Raw genomic sequence first — 20,746 nt, forward strand, 5'->3', positions numbered from 1 at the left:
TGGGGTGGGCGGGCAGGGTTTTAAGTACGGAAGGCCATGGTCAGATTTAAAAGCAGGAAAGTTCCCTCTGGCTCATAGGAAGATGGAGACTGGAGGTGGGGAGGAGGCTGAAACACAGCCCAGGCAGGAGCTGCTAGTGGCCAGGTCCAGAGCTGTGACAGCAGGATGGGAAGAAGTGGGCCAATTTGAGAAGCAGGTGTTAGGGGAGAGGGAGAGGCGGAGGCAGGCAGTGACTGCTCTCCCTGGCTCATTCTACCCTGTGCATATCAGCCTCCTCTGACAGTTGTCCTTCTGGCCCCCTCCTCCCGAACTGGGGTCCTGAAGGAAGATCCAGGGGCACAGATCTCCTTTCTGGCCACCAGGAGGCAATGTTACAAAGTCTGCAGGGAGTTAAGGCCCTTGCAGCCAGGGGCAGATACTTGCTCCCCTCTGTCTCCTCTCCCAGACTCTGCTGTACCCCCCTCCCCCATGTCCTCTCTCTCAGGAGCCAAATTGTTAATACCACAATCTTTCTTGTCCCACACGACACTTTACAAAAGCAGTTACATCTATTAGCTCATGTGCTCCCTCCCCAAAGACAGGGACAGAATAGAATGAGACCTACTACCACCACTTCATAATAAGGAAACTGAAGATCAAGCAGGAAATGGGACCTGACCAATGCCAGCCTCGTTGAGAAGCAGCTGCCCGTGCTCATTCTGCTTCTTGCCTTCCCCATCTGGTGGCAGAGCCAGGAGGGGCCAGGGGCCACAGGCCACCCACTGCCCAGTCTGGACACTGTGAGAGGGCACAGCCTACAGCTTCCACAGAATAGCTGTTAACAGTAGCCACCTCATCAGCCTGTGGACCCCAATTTCATCCTTGAGTGCCTTCCCACCTCAGAGGGCCTTCCCACCTCAGAGGGCCTTCCCAGTGATTGATTCCCATGGGGTTGTCAATGAGGTCAGACTGACCTGGCATGCACCTGATTTACTTCTTCCTCATCCTCTGCTTCCAGAATTACAAGAGTCATCACCATTACCTTCATCACCATTTTAATAAAGGTTTGCATCTGCTCAGCTCTCAGACTTAGCAAGCACTCATCCATCAACTCATCTAAATCTTAGGACAGCCCTGGGGAGGTATTTCATAGACAAGCACACTGAGGATCAGAGCTAGAACGTAGCCAGACTCAGGTCACTCAGCTAGGCCTCCAGGGAGTTTGCAATCTCTTGGGAAAGCTATGCCCATACAGAGTTGAAGATAGGGTGAGGTGATTGGGTTTAGTGCAGCCCTGCCAAGGGGTTTCCAGTCATCTCTACAGATGAGGAAATTGAGTCTCAGAGACTAACTGGGTCAGAATTGAATTATCTGATGCCCAAGCTCATGCTCTGTATGGGGCACAGGGCTGCGACTTTCAGGGAGGGGTGCCGAATTTCTAGCAGAGTACATATTCTCTACAGACTAGAGGGAGAGACTAGTGGGAGGTGGAGGCAGTTGGACCCAGAGGAACTGCTGTTAGGGCAGAAAGGCTTCTCCAGGAAGAAACTGCAGGAGAGCACAGCATGGGCTGTGCAAAGCTGGGTGGGCTGGAGGAGACAGTGGCTGTGCTGAACCAAGGTGGGTAGGGCTGGATGGCCAAGCTAGACACCCACCTGCCTACAGATCTATGCTTCTCCTCACACAGCTGGGGAATTTTCTGGGTTCTGAATCAGAAGCCATGCCAACAAAGACGGGAAAGTCCTGAACCCTTGGCACGACATGGTCTGTTTCTCATCTACCAGAGGGAGAAACTGAAGCCTAGGGAGAGACTGTGACTTCTCTGTGGTCAGAACACAGCAGAGCCTGCCCTTCTCCAGGCCTCAGTCTCCCAATGTGAAAAAGGGAGGGGTTGAATTACATGAGCTCCAAGTTTCTTCCCATTCTGACCTTCTGAGTACCATGTATCCATCCTTGCTGTCCTTGGCTCAGATCCCAGCCCCTGATATATCCTCCACATGTATCCCAGAGCAAGTCACATAGCCTCTCTGAGTGTCAGAGTCCTCATGGGTGAAATAAATATGACATTGTCTTCCTTGAGCAGATCTAATGAGCCATGAATGGCAGCATGTCAGCATAGCTTGAGGTCTGACTCCCAGGCAGCATCTGGGGGTGGGGAAGACTGAGACTCTGAATGAGGCTGTTACTTGTCTGCCTGGCCAAGGGCTCATTTATAGATATCCGCTCCTTGGCTGCCAGGCCAGAGGGAAGTGGGAGCAAAGGTGCTGAAGTGACAGTTTGGAGCCTTTTTCAAGAAGGAGTCTCTGGCTACTTTTTCCCTTCCCCCACCTGCCCCGCCCTCCTTCTTCTGGGCATCCTCACAACAGTCTTGAGGGTAGGCGCTTTGATGTCACCATCTCCACTGAACAGATAAGAAGACTGAGGCTCAGAGAAGAGACAGGACCCACAGCAAGGTAGTGACAGAGCTGGGACCAGAATAGAGTTCTCTCCCCTTGTACTCAGATTCAGATTGTTCTACAAAATGAAGTCTCCTATTTTGCTTGGTTTGCGAAAAGACATTTCCCTATGTGGGTTGACTTAAAGAGGGGAAGGGCTTGGGTTCTGCAAATGTTCTGGGTTTCACAAGCAGCATCAGACTCAGTGTAATGCATGGGACTATGCAAACATCACGGGGCCCTGGAAGCTGCAGGGCTCTGCAAACTGTGCCAGGCTTTGCCAACAGCAGGGGACTCTAAAAAGGCATTAAGCTTTGCAAACTGTGGGAATCCGTAGATGGTGTGATCCACACACATCATGAGGCTCTGTAAAACATCCAGGGCTCAGCAAACACTACACTGGCAAGTGGCAAAGACAGGTTGCAAACCAGATTGGCTGAACCTCAAGCCTGGGCCACCCTGAGTGGGACCTCATTGCAGGATTAGTCCAAAAGCTGTCTGAGGGCCTGTTAGCCTAACTCCCAGAAGGTCTCTGGGACTGGGCTCTTGCTCCAATTCCACAGCTGAGTTCAGGAATATTCTTGGATATTGTGATAGGTTATAAATGAAGGCCGCTCATGCCTGAGGTTGCTGTATGTTCTGTGCCCTGAGGAGTGCTGTGCATTGTTTTACTCAAAGTTTGATGAAATGAACTTAGCCAGTAAGCTGGTCCCAGCACGTAACCAGGCCATTCCATGTGCAGAATTTCTGCAGCCTCCTGGGCCAAGATGGGGGGCACATGAGCCTCCAGAAAGTCTAAAGGGACCTTATCTCTCTCAACAAAGCACCTGCAATTTGGAGTCTGTCTGGAAGGCTGCACCTCTGCTAGTCTCTGTGAAGACTTGCAGTGCCAACTTTGGTTTGAAGGATTTAGAGAGAGAGAGCCAATTTGGTTTTCCCAAGCAGGACCAGGGACCCAGCCACCTCTTGACTTTTCTCCAGGCAACAGTCCTACATTTTCATTTCTGGTTTCTCAGCGATTCGTTCACACTATGAGTATCCATTGAGGGCCTACCTACTATGTGCCAGGCCAATCTGTGATGATTTCAGATACTCCCCACATCCTTCTAGCATCCCAGAAAGCCACGAGGGCTGATGTATGTCTATCACTGCACCCCCAAAAAGCAGGACTCCAATCCCACATCCTTCTTTCATGCAAGGACTCTATTCTTGGAACTGGGTCAGGTTCACTTCTGTATCTTGGATTTGGGGAAACCCAGAAGTCTTCCTCAGAAAATGCAGCCTGGGTAGAGGAAAAGATCTGGTTCTGGCATCAGAGGTTCACGGCATGACCCCACCACCTACTAGCTTAGTGGCCTCTGGGCAGTTACTGAGACTCAATGCCTCCTCTGTAAAATGGGGGAATAGTAACAGGCCCACAAGTTCACTGCGAGGACACAACAAGGCCTCCTGTGAAAGTGCTGAGCAAGCCTAAAGAGGTAAACCAGCTCACTTTCCTTTTCACTGCCTTGTTCTGAGTCCTGCCTCTGCCACTCCCTTCTCTGGTCTCTAGACCTCAGGCTTGGCTTCTTTCTCACACACTGAAGTTGGACAGCAGCCCTTTGAGTGAGAACTATTCTCCCTTCATTATAGATGAGGCAGCTGAGGCACTAAGAGTTTCAGGGACTTGCCTAAGGCCACGTGATCAGCAAATGACAAGGCTGAAATGGGACTCAGGTAGGTCCGTCTGGCTCCAAGACCTCCATCCTCAGTCTTTAGTCCAGAAAACTCTGAGACACTCCTATTTGCCTTTCTGCTGTCCACGCTCCTCCACTGAGATGGCCTTATTTTATGGAGGTGTTACCGTGAGTCCCTGTCCCCCAACAGATGGTTGTGGCCTGTGGCCGTTGAGTCCTAGTAGGTAGGGTCCCTCCTTGCTCTGGATGCATTGAATTCAGAGAGGAGATGGGCATTCAGTGAGAGGGGATGAGAGCTTGAAGGGGACAGAGGCTCAGTGAAGGAGATCATTGGGGAAAAAGGCTTTGCATGGGGCTCATGGAGGGTGAAAAATACCTGTGACTGGGACAAGAGTTTGGTGGGGGAGGAGGCTCAGAGCAAGAATGAGGGTGCAGAAAACAGACTGGAAAATCAGGAATGAATGACTCCAGGGCTGGGAGGGGCTGGCGTGTCAACATTCCCTCTGCCCGCCCCCCCCCCCCCCCACCTCTTCACTGCTGGGAAGAGAAAATATCCAAGGGAAATGCCAAACAAAGAGGCTGGGAAGGAGCAGGCTGAGGGGAGGCTAGTCAGCAGCCTCCTCCCATCAGTGGGGCTGGATCTAAACAAACCCAGCCTCCTCCACAAGTCTGGCCCTGGGCTGCCCCAGCCAGACATCAGAGGAATTCAGAGAGAGAGGAAACAAGTGACTAAGGGAGCTAGGCACTTGGAGAGTGGGATCAAGATTGAGCAGGACTTCTTAATTCATACCTGGAAGAGGTGGCTACTGTCCAGTGTGGCCCAAGAAGCATCGATCAACTCAGTGCGTGGAGTCCCCACGTTGGAGCATCCCTGCTTGGAAACCAGCTGCTGTCTCCAAGAGCCCCCAATAAGTTCTCACTCCTTCTCCCCTGCTCAACTCTAGTCCTGAGGTTGAAATAGGGGCTGAAACTCACTGCATCCCAGAAGTCATGGGACCCAGGATAGGTAAGTCACCACAAAGTCAGGAAGGGACATTGGGAGGGAGTCTGGGGGCCACATTGCCAGTGCAAAAGGTGAAGCTGCAGAGCTAACATGTGTGTGCTGGGATGGGCGGGGAATGGGGGAAATGGCTTGCAGTTTTCTACACAGAGCCAGGCATATGGCCGGACCTAGTGAGGGTGTGTGGAATGAATGAGTGAATAAGCAGAGGGTCAGGAAGGGACACTGTTTACTCAGCTGGAGGCAGAGAACCCAGCCTAACCTCCCTGGTGAAACAGAGAAACTGAAAGGGTAACGGAAAGGGGCCCCCCGACTGCTCACAGAGCCCTGTTCACCCTCTGAAGCAGGCAAAGATAGAGACAGAAAAGAAGACAAAAACAGAGATACGGAGCAGTGAAATCAGAAACAGAGCAAGTCCAGAGACACAGAGTCAGACAAAGGCTGAGACAGAAGGCCAGAGAGAGACAGCGGGAGACAAAGATCAACAGGTGTCAGCTGGAGTGTGCAGGGGCAGGGGCCACCAGCCTGGGAGAGGGCTGCAGAGGAGACCCAGAGAAACAGAGAAGTGGAGACACACACACACACACACACACAAACACAGAGAGAGAGAGAGAAAGAGAGAGAGAAAGAGAGAGAGAGAGAGAATCAGACAGAGACAGATACAGGGGAAAGACAGGCCTGCAGACAGAGAATCAGAAAGATCAACACAGAAAAGAAGTGGATTCAGAGAGATACCTGCAGAGACCTACATGTGCTTGTTGGCGGTGGGGTGGGAGGAGGCGGGAGCGGAGTTGTCTTGAAGCCTTGAGAAGCCAAGCTGGAGTGTGACCCAAGCACCATGTGGGGACGGCAGCCATTCTGGGAACAGAGCGCCCAGCTGAGCATTTCTTGGGCAGGAGGAGGGAGGTGGAGAAAACAAAGGGTCTTCAGATAGAGTGGCCCTCAAGCTGGAAGCCCTGTGGGGATCACCTCTGGCCTCCCTCCAGCTATCTGTGTGCCTCACTCCCACTCAGGCAAGGCCAGACTCGCATCTGGAGCGCAGTGTGTGGGTTTCCTGGGCTGAGCAGGCAGACATGGCTGTGCTGCAGTCATGGCTTGAGGACCATTGTATGGAAGGAAGGGTGGGATGGATGCTTCCTCTGGGGGCCTCACAGGAGAGATGACAATGAGGTAAGATATGGGTGGGTTGGTTTGAAGATGGGCAACTGATAAACCAAACTCCCAATCAGCCTTAGTGTGCTATGGGATTGGAGGGTTGGTGATCCTACAGGAATGGGAAGAAACTAATGACTCTGGCTATACTGTGCCTGTCCCCCAGCTGTGATTCTCATCCCTGCACGGCTCAGCTCTGGAATATTCTCTAGCTGCTCCTCCACCTCCTACACATACAGCAGGAGGCTGACCCCAGCATCTGCTCAATGAGCCACCAGAAGCCACCTGTGACCTCCCTTCCTGAGCCTCAGTCTGAGCTGTGGCCAGGATTTCCCACCACACCCCATGCTCTCTTTCTGGTCTGAGGGATGTTGGGGTAAGATGAGGCAGGATATAGAGCCTGGAGCCTGGGAAAAGACCAATGCCTGAGGAAGAGGGGCCAGCTGTCCTAGCCAGGGACCCACATCAGAAAGAGAGAGGAGTCAGGGTCAGATCTAGCCTTCAGCCATGCCCCACCACCAACTCACCACATGCCTTTAAGCAACAAGCAGAGCTTCCCTGTCTGTGAGGGCGGGGCTTGAGAAAATGATCTCCCCAGGCCATTCCCATTTTGAGATTCCCAGTAGCCCTTTCCCTACCTCTGCACCTTTACTCAGCTTTATCTTCACCAAGAAGGCACCTACCCACATCCCATTCTGATGACATTTGTCCTGTTTTCTAACTCTTTCAAACACCAACTCTTCTAGGGAGCCTTTCAGACTGATTCTCCCAGCTGGAAATAACCGCTCTCATATGTTGTTGACCTTCTCTTTGTTCATCCTTCCTTGTTCCTGGTGTATCTACTGCTCACTCCAGTCCTAGGGTCAAATTTGGGCCAACCCAGGGCAGGGAGGTGGGGCAAGGGAAAGAACCAGCAGCCCTAGGTTTAAATTGCAGCACTGCATCACTAGTTTTATAAGAATGCAGTGACATGCCCTCACTCTTTAATACATGAGGAAACAGATGCTCAGAGAGGGCAAGTGACTCGTCCAAGGTCACCCAGCAATCAAGCAACAGAGTGGAGGCAAGAACCCAGGTCTGTCTGATGCCAAAGCCCTTTCCTGTCTGTGCCATTAACCTTGGGGCTTCCTCTTCCCTCTCAAACACCCCATGCCGGTGAGCCTCCACCCACTTTGGGTACTTCTCCACTGATTTCAGACAAAGTAAGTTTTTCTCCGGGAGCTAATGACTAGCGAGTGGGCAGGAGATGAGAGCTATTTCCTCCCAGGCTGGGCCTTACCCGCTGAGCCAGATCTCAGGCTGCTGGGAACCAGATGGCAAGCTTGCCTAGACTCCACAACTGGGTGCCAGATATCCAGTGCCCAGTCTGCTTCAGTCCCTTTCCAGGACTCACTTTCTCCATCTGGGCAGTAGATGGTGGGAGTCTGCTGAGGTGGTCACTTGGACCCTTCCTGTGCTGAGAAGCTCAGTTTTCTGTCTCTGGAGGGAGCAATGGAGCAGCAGTTTCTCTGTAGGGACAGGCTTGCTACCCTGGATGTGGAGAGGAGGTAAATTTGGTTTCTGTTACCTATCCTGGGCTGCAGCCCAGAGCCCTAAGCACTAATGCTTGAAGTGATGGAGAACAATGCCCGCCTTACCAGACTGGGAGCTCCCTGGGGATGGGGTCCAATCTGATCCATTCCTGAGGCCCCAGATCTTGGCAGAAGCTGGGCAGAGTCAGGATATTGGGGAAGTATCAGTACAGAAGCTGCCCTCCTTCCTCCCCCTCCCTCCCCATGACATTCCTTCCCTCCCTCCAACCTGCTTTGAAATCCTACTCTTATTGAAAACTGGAGACTCAGGATAAGGAGTGAGGTGGGATACAGTGGGGCCCTTGGGGAGTAAATGTAAGCACAGAAAGAAATAAACTGGGGCTAGTGGTTGGGGGAGGCAGTGTGGTGGGGGCCAATAGTCGTATTATCTCTGAACCTCAGGCTGTGTTTTGGGCCCGAGGAGGCTGGCTTGAATTCCCTGTGGGCTCAGGGCTCACCCTTCACCACTATTTTTAGAGTCATCTTGGGTCTAGATGGGGTAGTCAGGGCCAGAATTGGGAATAGAAAGCCCCAGTGCAGGGTCCTTGACCCAGCTTGGAAACCACCAGAGAGCAACAGCTGGAGGCCTGCAACAACTGGACCTCAAGCATGTTACTGTCCTCTCAACAGACCACCCAAGGGTTCTGCTGGGAGGAATTTCCCAAAGATGACAGCCAAGCCCAAAGCCCAAGACCTCCCCACATTCCTGCCTTTGACTCTTCCCCTTCCAGAAGCCCCACAGGGTCACACTGGGAACTGGAGCCCCCAGGGCCCTCACATGGCCCCCATCCAACCAGGACCATGCTGCAGCCTCTGCTTCTCCAGACCCCCACACTCTGGCTTTCTCTTCTCCCTCATTCAGTTTAACAGAATTCAACAATCATGTCCTTAAGCTGGGCCAGGACTTGAAAGATGAGAAGTAGTTTTCTGGGAAGATCGGACATTCCAGGCTGAGGGTACAGCGTGTGCAAAGGCTAAGAGGTGGAAAAGGACAGATGGATTTGGGGAATGGCAAGCATCTACTGGGGCCGGGGAATAATGTTCATTAGGGTGGCCTTGACCTCTTGGAGGCTGAGGTGCCTGTACCCATGTGCTGCAGATGGGGTGAGGAGGGAGGAAGGGGCTCACCGTTGTTGAGGACCGTGGTGTACCTGGCAGCGCATTTTCCTTTACTCCTACCAAAAATGCTATATGAGACTATAAGGGTCTCAGAGAAGGAAGCTGAGGCTTAGAGAGGTTAAATAAACTGCCCAAGGTCACAACCACAATGTGCCAAAACAAATATTTGAATTCAAAGTCTTCTGGCCCAGAGGGTTTCAACAGGGAACTGATGGGGGGGGGGGGTCCATCAGGACCCAGGAGAGAACAGCCTCTGCCCGGGGAAGTCCACTGGCTAATCAGGCAGATAAGATGGGAACATACATAATGCAGGAGAGTGACCAGCCTCGCATCCCAGAGAAAGGGCTGAGGGAACTGGACCAGGAGGGGCAGGGGAGGTTTATGGAGGGGGAGACAGCTGGCGTGGGCTGCAGGAGCTAGGCAGGGGAGCCGGCAGGCTGAGGGAGCCCAGGGCAATCTAGGAGGTAGGAAGGGCTGGAGGCAGGGGTGGGTCATGACGCTGGCTGCCTCCCACCCCAACACCTCCAGAGAGAAATATCTGCCATCATTGTGACAGATGGATTGCCCAAGGTCTGCTGCTGGGAATATTTCCCTTCCTAGTTTCGGGCTGCAGGTGTGTGAGTACTGGAGGTTGGTAGGTTTTCCAGAAACATCTTGGCTCCTTTGTGACACTGCACTGCCCCCTCAACCTTGGTACCTGAACATAGTTCTAGGATGGGTTCCTTCTTTTGTTCTGTTCTCCTCAGTAAGGGCATATGGTAATGGTGTCTCACTCTCAAAAGGAAGTTTGCCCTTCTCACCACACATGCTTTCCAGACTGAAAGCCAGAGGTCTGGCTTTAGCCCATATCCTCTCCTGGGCTCTCCTGGAGTCCGTGGCCTCCTAGGTGTCTCCTTCTGGGAAACCCCCTGCCAGCCCAAACTCACCACATCCAAGACTGAGCTCACCATCACCCTATAATCCTGCCCTCAACGGTGGTCACCCAGAGCAAAAGCTGCACCTCTCCCCACTCCCTACCCACCAGGACGCCTTGGCTTCCTGTGCTCCCCACCCACCTGATTGTCCACCAAGTCCTGTCCATCCCACCTCCCCAAGTGGTGCATCAGCTCATTACATCGCCACTGCCACTACCTGGCCCAGGTCCCATTATCACTTGCTCCTCTGGACCCCACTCCTGCCTTCTCCCTGGCCCCTAAATTCTCCACTCTCCCCACACAGGCACAGAGGTCTTCCTAGGACGCCAAGTCAGATCTCATCACTGGGCTCAGGAAAAAGCCCAACCCTCCAGCTTGGCGTTCAAAGGTGGTCATAGCCTGGCTCCTCCAACCACAGCAGCCTCATCTCCCCATCTTGACTCCAGTGCTTTAGTCTTGCCAGACTATTTGTTCCCTGAGCAGTCTTCGCACTTTCATACTTCTGCCCTTTACTCTGATGTTTCTTCCTCCAGAAAGACTTCCAGAACATTCCAACGTAGACTAGGGCCTCTCTGCTATGTTTCTGTAGTCTTGGAACTCATGTCACACAGTGAACATATGTCATTGTGATTCAGTGCTAGATACACCCCCCATACACACCCCCCTTAGGAGCTCCCTGAAAGTGGAGACCTAGGCTGCTTGCTTCCGGGCCCCCAGCCACCACCTCCCAGAGCTGTTAATATGTATGGAAACAATCTTCAGTCTAACTCCTAGAACCAGCAGAAATCAGCTCTGTCCCCGCCATGGTGACCCTGGGTGAGTCATCATGGACCCTTTCTGGCCTAGTTGCCTCACCCATCAGAGGGTTAATCCAGCCCTGTCTTCCTGTCCAGCAGATTCCTCAGGCCCAGGGTTGCTGTGGGTCATAGATGGGAAAGCCCACAGGCAGGTGAGAAGTGTCCTGGAGCCAGCCAGGTGGGCCCAAAGAGGCTCCAACAGGGCAAACTGCCACATGCAGGCGCAGCATTTTGGACCAGCTGAATGTTTCCATATGGGAATGTGGGCCCAGTGTTGCCAGATCTGCTAATCCTTCAAGAAAAAAACAAAAATCAGGAGTTTTGTGTGAAATTTCCTGATTTTTGAATGCTGGCAACTAACTTAAAAACACTTGGCTAGCCAGCATTGTGCAAGCCCCTCAAAATGTCTAGGAGCCAGATGTGCCCCCAGGCAGGACTGCCATGCCCTGAACAACTCCAAAGGGCGCCATTCACCTCATGGCACACAGCTCACACAGCTGCACATGGGGCCTTTGGCCAGGGCCCCACAGTTGTAATCTCTGCCTTGTAGTCTCTCTCTGCCGGAATGCCAGGATGCCAGGATGGCCTTGGCAAAGCACATGTGAGTAGCAGGTGTAAGGGAGAGGCCTTTCCTTCTCTCACACAGGGGAATTATTAAAAAAGAACCAAAAAGTTCTTAGAATGCAGCTGGTGGGGACGGGATGGGGAGCAAGAACAAGGAGACAGCAAAGGGAAGCTTCCAGAAGGGTCTGTGCCTCTTCAGAGATCAAGAGGAGATGAGAGAGTAATGCTAGGGCTGAGTCTCCCACAGGAGGACTGGTGACCAGGCCTGGAACTAGACTCCCTGGTGAGTCTGGGACAAACTTGACAGAGGATGTTATCCCAAGTGACCCTCGTGCAGGCTTGAGAGGAGAGGCTCATTATTCCTATTTTGCAGAGGCTCAGAGAGGTCTAATTGCTGGCCCAAGGCCACATTGGGTCTAAATGATCCCAGATCTTGCTCTCTCTGCTGAGGGTCCTGGAGAGAATGTGCAATTTTCTTGTTCTTCCTTGGTCAAGCCCTCCTCCTCCAGCCTCAGGTTGTGAGAACTTGCCCAGGATCCCTGGGGATTTCTTAACACATGTCTCCTAAAAGTTCATATCTGGGCCTTGGTTATGAGTCCTGAACTTGTACCTTACTCGAGTCCCTCTCACTGGGGGCCACATGTCCTTCTCACCACGTTTCTCCATCCAGCCTTGCTCTGACAGTGTTCTCTTGAGAACCTCAAACTGACTGACTGACTTACCAGCTACAAAATCAGCTGGTAGAATGGCTGACTGTTCACATACAACCACCTTTGACAATTCACTGGAGGGAAGCCAGGCCAGAAAAAGAAATAGCTTACATGGAGATTATTTTCCACTTGTTCTGAGGCCATTTTTGGCAGCCACCATCTTGTAGTTACTGTTGGGGGCCCAGGAGTCAGGCAGATCTGAGTTCTGGTCCAAGCTCTGCCACTTAGAAGCCCCAGCACCGGGATAAGTCCCTTCCCCTCTCTGTGCTTCAGTTTCATCATCTGTGTCATGGAGTCACAGCAGTTACCTCAACAGTTTGCTAGGAGGATGGGTGAGTGTGCCCAGCTCAGTCCAGCACACAATGTTGCTCTGTCTGTCTGTCTATCCATCTGTGGTAGCCCCAGGACAAACTTCTCCATTGGGCCAGCTTTCTGACTGCCTCCCCAGATCTCCATGGTTGAACTTCTTCTAGTTCTCAGGTTCTAGATGCAGCAATGTTCCCTGCTGTCCCAAAGCAAGTGTGGAGGCAGGCAGGGTGTTTGTAGCAGGACAGACAACTGACAGAGGGACTACCTGATAGGGAAGAAAACAACGTTCACTGTACACCTAGTATGCATCGTGTCAGTGCGGGCTCCCCACACATCACTGAGACAACTTGTTGATAAGACAAAGTCTATTATTTATGGTGACAAGGGACAACACCACTTCTCAAAGCTTTGGTTATGTGTCAGAGTTGGGAGGAAAGGTCAATATTTGTTGAGCATTTGAAAGTTTGTTTTAAGGCCAGTTCGTCAGTGCAGGGAGGGAGGTGAGTGAGGGAGGCTTGACCGGGATTGGGTAAAAATCGTGATAAAACAATCCAGCGTTTGGTGGTAGAAACAGCAAGATGAGGACTTGAAGGGGAGAGATAAGAAGAATCTGAGGTGCACACTCTGTTGCCGGTTTCCCTTGAAAAGTTGCTCAGTCCTTCCAGAATTTCCTGAAATGAACAATCAAGGGATTTGCTGGGGCTAGTCTGTCTAAGAAGAGTAAGAAGGAAAATGAAGACAGCGGAGTAGCAAAGCCAAGTTTCAAGTGGTTGGTAAGGTGTGGTTTGGGGTTTTTAGTGTCCAGGCTGAATGTGGGTGAAAGGTTCTGGTTCTCAGTGAGTGCTTTGTGCAGTGGGATGTAGAGATTACCATTCCTGCAATAAGGATGAGAAAGCCAGAGGGCTGCTGATCTAAGGCCACATAGATGGATTGCAGCCGAGGGATTCAAACCTGGGCACTTACCTCTAACAGCTAGTGAGGGTACAGGGGAAGGGGTCCAGGTCCTCAGATCTGTAGATGACTGGGGCTTACATAAGACAGGGAGAAATAATCCAGAGACAGAATGATGATGTTGTCAGAGGGAGGTGTTTAACGTGGAGGAGCCAGGTGTGCATGGAAGGAAATGGATTCATTTGGACCTCGTGACCTCAGAGGTGCTTGAAGATTATCCGGAAAGGGGATGGCAGTGGCCCTCAGGGGGCCTCCTGTGTGCTAGGCCTGAACCAGGTGCTTGAGATGGCTTACTTCTTTGAGGTAAATGCTGTATCTGCACTTTACAGAGGAAACAGGCTCAGAAAGATAAAGGGGCACATCCAGGCTCACACAGGGACCAGTGAGCAGGCTGGGGTTCAGACCCAGGTCTGAGGGCTCTTAAACCTACACCCAGCCCCATATCTGCCCATATTTGCTGCTTATAGCTGGGAGGTGGCTGGAGGAGGCAGGCCTCTGAGCCTTGACAGGAAAGAACAGGCAAAGAAAAGCAGCCCTCCCTGTCAGGCTGCTCTCTGAATCTTGCCCCTTACCCTCCGCACTCAGATTCCTGGCCATGGAGGGGTTAGCTAGAGGGAGACCTGCCTTGCAGACCTCTGGAGTCTGAAATAAAGTCCCTGGCTGACAGACTTTCAGGTTACTTTTCTTTTTTTTAATTTATTTTTTATTTGTGATTTACTTATTTGAGGGGGTATAATTAGGTTTATTTATTTATTTATTTTTAGTAGAGGTACTGGGGATTGAACCCAGGACCTCATGCATGCTAAGCAAACACTGTACCACTGAGCACACACTCTCAGGGCGACTTTCTGACTGGCTTGCTGAGCAGCTGCAGGACAGGTGGCCAACTGATAGCCCAAATAGACAGCCCCCTTAAAGGACAGTGAACTAGTGGACCAGTGACTTACCAGTTGATGGACATGAGTGTGCCTGTGTGCATGACCAGCCACGTGACCCACCAACAGGCACACAGACCACCTGCCTGCCAGCTCTGGGGCTATTGGCTGCCAGCCCTTGGAACCATCTGGCTTACGTGGAACCCCAAAGCCTGGGTGTCCACCTGGGGGAGAAAGGGGCTGGAAATTTTTCCTGAGGCCTGGCTTCCAGCCTCTCCCCTCATTCCTACATGACACCCTGGCCTAGCCCAGGTTTAGTCCCACAGCTGCCCTCTCTCCTGTCAGGGCTAGCCCTTAAAAAAGCCTTCACAGGACAGGAACGGCCTCAGAGATGACACATGAAGTGGACACACAACCTTGGACTCAGGACCCTCCTTCTAGGGGGAGTTCTATCCCTTATCAGGGAGTCAGACTGCCTATTGCCAGCCCCTCTGTAGAGGCCTCTAGCCCAAGGAAGGGCTCAAAGGGGACTGACAACCTGTCTGACCAGCCCTTTTCAGTGAGCAACTGGCCACCCAACACACTGGTGGCTGCTCTCAGAACCCAGGAGGACGGGCACAGGGCTTCCCTCCTCCACCCAGAGGCTCACGCTATATACTGGTCCAAGGGAAGGCAGGAGGTTCTGAGCTAGTCCATTGACCTTTTCCCCTGGCTTAACCATCCCCCTGGTTTCTTTCAGAGCAGAGGATCCAGGTCGGTGATTTCTTTCCTCTCAGCCTCAGCTCCAGCCTCATCATCTGGTTGGCCTGGCCCCTGGTGGGGGCACTGCTGACTTCCAGGTGGCCTGGCTAGGTTTGGTTGGGCTGAGACAGAGAAGAGTGTTATGCTTCTTCCCCGCATCAAATCTGCACAAGGAGTGCAGAGTGATATTGAGGTCAACTCCTGGGCTTGAGTCCCTGCACCAGTGTGAGCCAGTGGAGCTGGTGACCTTCGAGCCTCTGTTCCTTGGCAACAGTATAGAGATCAGGAAAGCACCAAAGGCACAGTTGTGGAGAGGCGTCACCAGCAAGCAGAATGTGCATGTAAGCCTTTACATACATGAAAAGCATGTAGCACAGCTTCTGCACTATAGTAAGTGACTGGTCTCTAGTGGTGAGAGAAACTGGGGTTTCGAAATGGTTCAGTTTCCTCTGGGCGAGTTTGCTTAGAACCCTCCACCCCCTCTTCTTCAAAGTGACCTCCACAGAGCCTCACCCCCACTTCCCTTTCCTAGGCAAGCCCCTTCCTTATCAACTCCCTGTCAGGGGTCACTTTTATTTCAATATCTCCTTGTTTCCTCTTGAGTGTTCATGCCCCACAAAAGGGACTCCTCCCCAGCCACACACACTTCCATTTCTTCAGCCAAATTCCTCGAGACATTTTCCCAAAGAAGATATGGCCAATAAGCAAAGAAAAGATTCTCACCATCATTAGTCATTAGGGAAATGCAAATCAAAACCACATAAGATATAATTTCACACCCATGAGGATGTTTATAATCAAAAAGACAGACAATAATAAGTATTAGCAAGAATGTGGAGAAACTGGAACCATCATCCATTACTAGCAGGAGTGTAAAATGGCGTTGGAAAATAGTTTGACAGTTCCTCAAAAAGTTAAACATAGGGTTACTATATGACCCAGAAATTTGACTTCTGGCTACATACCAAAGAGAATTGAGAACCTATGTCTACACAGAAATTTATGTATGAATGTTCACCATACTTAAAATAACCCAAATGTCCATCAACAGGTAAATGGATAAACAAAATGTGATTGATATACACTGGAATGTTATTCAGCCATAAAAGGGAATGAAGTACTGATCCACGCTACATGGATGAACCTTGAAATGTTATGTTAAAGAGAAAGAAGTCAGTCACAAAACACCATATACTGTATGATTTAATTTATATGTATGTGTCTGAAATATTCAGAATAGGCAAATCCAGAGAGCCAGAAAATAGATTAGTGGTTGTCAGGAGTGGTGGGGGGGAGGGAGGAATGGGAGAGACTGCTAATAGTTATGGGATTTCTTACTGGGGTGATGAAAATGTTCTGGAATTAGATAGTGGTGGTCTATATAACTTTTTGAATATACTCAAACTACTGAATTGTATACTCTGAAAGGGTAGATTTTATGGTATGTGAATCAGGCTTCTAGGCACCTTGGGTAAGGAACACAAAACCCTCACTGGTGGTGGATGCAGGCCTCTAAAGCCCCTTCCCAGGGTTTGCCTCCCAGGTCTGGAGATGGAGTGAGAGTCCCCATACCCCTTCCTTGGGTCAGAGGTGTCCTCAGGGCAGTTTTCAGGCTCCAGAAGGAACTTGTTGAATGAAGGGGAAACTCCTGCCAGGTTGAGAGGCATCTGAGACAATGGAGAGGCTTCCGCAGGACGTGGGGCCCCAGGAGGGGAGGTAGGTCAATGAGGCCTTTCTTGGGCTGCTAGGAGGTGCAGGTGTTTTTCATCTAAATGGAGGAGTGGAGTTTCCCAAGGCAAGACTTCCAGGCTCCTTGCTGAGATTAAACGTTGAGACCCTGGAGATTCCTCTGAAGGGGCTCAGCTTTCCTCTCATTGCAGTGAGTGGGAGACTGACATGATTAACATGGTTGCCATAGGAGGAAAACCAGACATGCATAATGGGGCCAAGGATCCAGATTCTAACCCAGCTCTGCCTCCTGAGTCGTCGTCACACTTAGGGCCTCAGTTTGTCCGGTGTAGGTGGGCAGAGGGTTAAATGGGATGATCTCTGAGGGCCCTTTCTGCACAGACCAGCAACATGGTTCATGTATGATTTGGGCGTTGGGCTGGTTAGCTCTGTGGTTACACAAGGTGGTGCCCTGTGGAGGTGCTAGTATCTGTTCCAAACTATCCCCAGGTAAAGCCTTTATGCCTTGACTTTGGACCAAGCCTTGACCCTGCACCTGGCCCTAGGCCTCTGAACCTAAACTGAGCCAAACAGACCCAGAGCAGACTCAGCCTCCAGGAGCATCAGATGTCTCACAGCTATAGGCCCTAGGGAGGGCTCAGGCTGTGTATTTCTGCACCGGGGCCTCCACTTGAAGGTTATGTGGCAGCATCAGCAGCTTCTCCCTAGAAGGAAGCTTTATGCTGGGAATGGAATGAAGGTGTGAAATAGGTGGTCCCAGTGGGATCTGGCCGGCAAGAGCACATGGAGCACACACCCACCCTTAAGAAGAGCCCTGCCAGCACCTGGGATGCAGGAAAGCTGACAGTGCTTTGACTCAGGTTCTCACCAACCCCTGAAACACCTTGGGCTGCCTGGGTCAGGGCTGTTCTATGGGATTGCATCTCCACTCTTACCCCCTTGCTGTCTGTCCACAGGGCCAGTGGGTAAGGAGCTCCAGATGCCCAACAAACACATGAAGGCCATGGTGGACACAGAAGATGCACCTGGAGGCAAATGTAGCCCAAATCCTCAGGACTTGCGGCCAAGTGTGTTCCACAGCATCAAGGTACCTCTCAAGGACTGGCAGGAGCAGGACCATCTGAGCCCAGCAGAGCAGGCTTTGCCACCTACTGGCTGTGAAATGCCAAGCAAGTTGCTGCCTTTCTCTGAGCCTCAGTTTTCTCATCTGTAAATGGATGGCTATGAGGATTAAAGGGATGATCTATAAAAGCACTTCACTTGGCTTCAGGCACATGCTATCTCTTTCCAGAGGGGCTGCTCTGTGGGCAATGGGGGACGAGTCTTCTTGCCTCCTGTTTTTCTAGTGGGAAAGAGAAGGACCCCAGGGATCTTGAACCTCTCTGAATACTGGGAGCTCTGGCTCCACCAAGGGCAGCTCTAAATGTCCAAGCATCCACCAGCACCTACAGGGTGCCAGGAGCCATTCCCACTTGGTCTTACTTAGTTCTCACAATAACCCAGGGAGGTAGGGATGTCATCCTTGTCCCACAGATGAAGAAACTGAGACGCAGAAGAACAAACACTCTATTTTTTAAGCTCTGGCATAAACACCCTATTTTTAATTTTTTGAAACAAGTTTTTCTTCTCTTAGGCATTCTGCCAGTTTTTCAGGAGGGCTAAAGACAGGTGGGGTGTTTGAGTGAGGCTGGGTGGGGTGGGGTTGGGCAGCTTGGGGGTTTGCTGTGTGCAGGTGGTCTCCCAGGGGAGTTCCAGGGGAGGACTGGATGGGGTGGGGAGGGGTGGGGATCTGGGAAGCTTCCTGGGGAGAGGGCAGAGTGGTGGAATAGGACGGGGGTCCAGTCCAGCCTGCAGGAGCTCTGAGGGTCAGAGAGTCTCCCATCATTCTCGGCCTCATAAAGACCCTGCTCTCAGTCATGCGGCTCCTGGGTCACCCCCAGACCCCCGGGGTACCCAGGACAGCTTTTCTAGTTTTTAAGCCTGTGTAGAAAACCATGCACTACACCAATAATTCTTTCTCTCTCCTCTTGCTCCGGACTCTCCCTTACTCTTTCTCCTCCTGTGTGTCTGTCTCCTCTGGCTCTGTTTCTCTGTTTTGCTATCTTCTGCCTCGCTTTCCCTCCCTTTCTCCAACTCTGTCTCTGCCTTTCTACCTGCCAACCCCATTTGTCTTCCCACCTGTCTCCTGCCCCTCTGCCCGCTGCCCATAGTTCTTCATCCTGTGCCACAGCTTCCTGCAGCTGGCGCAGCTCATGATCTCCGGCTACCTCAAGAGCTCCATCTCCACAGTGGAGAAGCGCTTTGGCCTCTCCAGTCAGACTTCGGGGCTGCTGGCTGCCTTCAACGAGGTACTGGTCCTGGCACAGCTGCAGGGGTGGACACTGAGGGAGACTCACACCCCCATTCTCCCCACCATCTCCCTCACTACCCCAACGTAAACTGTTACCCCAAGGGCCACATGCAATCCCATCACAGCTCTCTTCTATTGATCCCACCCTTGGAGACATGAGGGATTTTAGAGACAGCCAGGGTCCCTGTATCCACCCAATCTCCCTTTGGTTCCTTGACGTTTTCAGATGCCCAGCTATTGCCTGGGAAGGAATCATAGGAAGTCACCTCAACAGTAATGGAGAGGTTTAAATTAGATCAAAGGCAGAACTTTGAGACCTTGGGGTGGTGGGGGGAGGGGATGATACCACAGCATGGAATTGCCCCAGGATCCACAGGCCTCTGCCTCTGGGCCGACAGCCAAGCAGCAAGGAGTGGACAGGCTGCTTTGTGTGGATTTGGAGATCAGAGTCCAGCTGTGTCCAGCCCCTCCCCCACCAGACATTTTCACCCTCGGAGAAGGCCACTGTCCAGAAAACACTCTTTCTCTGCCACTTCCAGGAGATTTCTGTGAAATTCTCTCCCCCTAGTGTGATGTGTCACATTTCTCTCAACCCAAGGCCTGCAGTCTACACCACATCCCCAGTGTTCCTTAGCACCCCACCTCCAGATCTCAGAGGTGGGAAGGAAACATCAGTACTAGCTCTGGGGCCTTGGGCAAGTCATTCCCAACTCTAGACCTCAGTGTCCCATCTATGTATTGGAGAGACTGTCCTTTCCAGGGTCAGTCCTCTCACTGACCCTCTGCTGATAAGGGTCTGCTGCTAAGGGGGTGAGTACCTCACCTGCGGTCACCAGCCAGTAAGCAGCAGAGTGCACACCCCAGATTCTGACAGCAGAGCCTGCCTCTTCCCTGCAAGCTCTCAAATCCCCTCCAGCACCCACATCCAAGGATTTTGATTCTAAGGCTGGAAAGTCTAAGCCTTAGTCCTCTGGCTTTAGACTTTCTTTATTTGTTTCTCATTCATGACATCCCAGAAGCTCAAACCCCTTTCCCCGAATGCCCTATCACCCCATGTTCTAACATGGGGTCCAACCCACATTCTAGAATGAAATTAAACTTCTTACCTTGTCTACTCTGCTCTTATTTCTCTCCCCTAATAGGGCAGTGGGGCCTTTCCTAGAAGGACCCAGAATCTGTGTTTTTAAGGGGGACCCAAATGATTCTTACTCAGCCAGCTAGTCCATTATACAGATGGGAACACTGAGATTGGTGATAGTGACAAGGACAGCCCTCTGCAACACTTTAATGGGTCCCCTCATCCCTTTGCAGGTGGGGAACACAGCCCTGATTGTGTTTGTGAGCTATTTTGGCAGCCGGGTACATAGGCCCCGACTGATTGGCTATGGGGCTATCCTTGTGACCCTGGCAGGCGTGCTCATGACTGTCCCGCACTTCATCTCAGAGCCGTACCGCTATGACCACACCAGCTCTGGTAAGAACAGGAGGGGCTGGGCTGGAGGTAGACATGAGCTGCCACATTATCGTGTACCAGGGTCCATTCCCAGGCCTCCATCAGTCAGGATGGGTCCAGCTTCCCGGAACACCTGCTAGTCCTCTGCACCCCACCCCACTGCCTCCCTCGGTGTCAGCCCGGGCAGATCCCTCTGGCAGTCCTGGGCAGTGGGATAGGTTGTAGTCCTGGGGCAGAAAGATGAGGCCCTCTGGGCCTCTCTTGGTGATGTCTTGTTTGTATGTCAGTGCTTTTTTTTTTTTTGAGGTGCGGGGGAATTTACAACACAGCCTACTTTAGGGCCTGGCATGTGTAGGTCCTCAGGAAATGTTTGTTGGAGTAATAACAGTATCACACACCACTTACTATGCACCACTGTTCTAAACATTCTATGTGTATTGATGCATTTAATCCTCAGAAGC

At 51.7% G+C, this 20,746-nt stretch overlaps 1 protein-coding gene across 5 annotated transcripts in view; it reads left to right on the forward strand.

Annotated features, from left to right (window-relative positions):
- The first annotated feature begins 4,759 nt into the window (after positions 1–4,759).
- The window catches only part of SLCO2B1 (solute carrier organic anion transporter family member 2B1), a 48,987-nt gene continuing 33,000 nt past the window's right edge, over positions 4,760–20,746 (forward strand). Inside the window, exons 1-4 of one of the 5 annotated variants that reach the window (XM_045508775.2) lie at positions 4,760–5,096; positions 17,439–17,569; positions 18,693–18,830; positions 20,144–20,306. In XM_045508775.2, coding sequence (XP_045364731.2) covers positions 5,081–5,096; positions 17,439–17,569; positions 18,693–18,830; positions 20,144–20,306 — 448 coding nt within the window. In that variant the 5' untranslated portion in view covers positions 4,760–5,080. Of the gene's footprint in view, positions 5,097–12,740; positions 13,005–17,438; positions 17,570–18,692; positions 18,831–20,143; positions 20,307–20,746 lie in introns of those variants that run through there. The other 4 variants (XM_010973144.3, XM_045508773.2, XM_045508774.2 and 1 more) reach the window with 4 other exon arrangements.

This window comes from Camelus bactrianus, chromosome 10 (genome assembly GCF_048773025.1).
Source record: "Camelus bactrianus isolate YW-2024 breed Bactrian camel chromosome 10, ASM4877302v1, whole genome shotgun sequence".
Lineage (NCBI taxonomy): Eukaryota > Metazoa > Chordata > Mammalia > Artiodactyla > Camelidae > Camelus > Camelus bactrianus.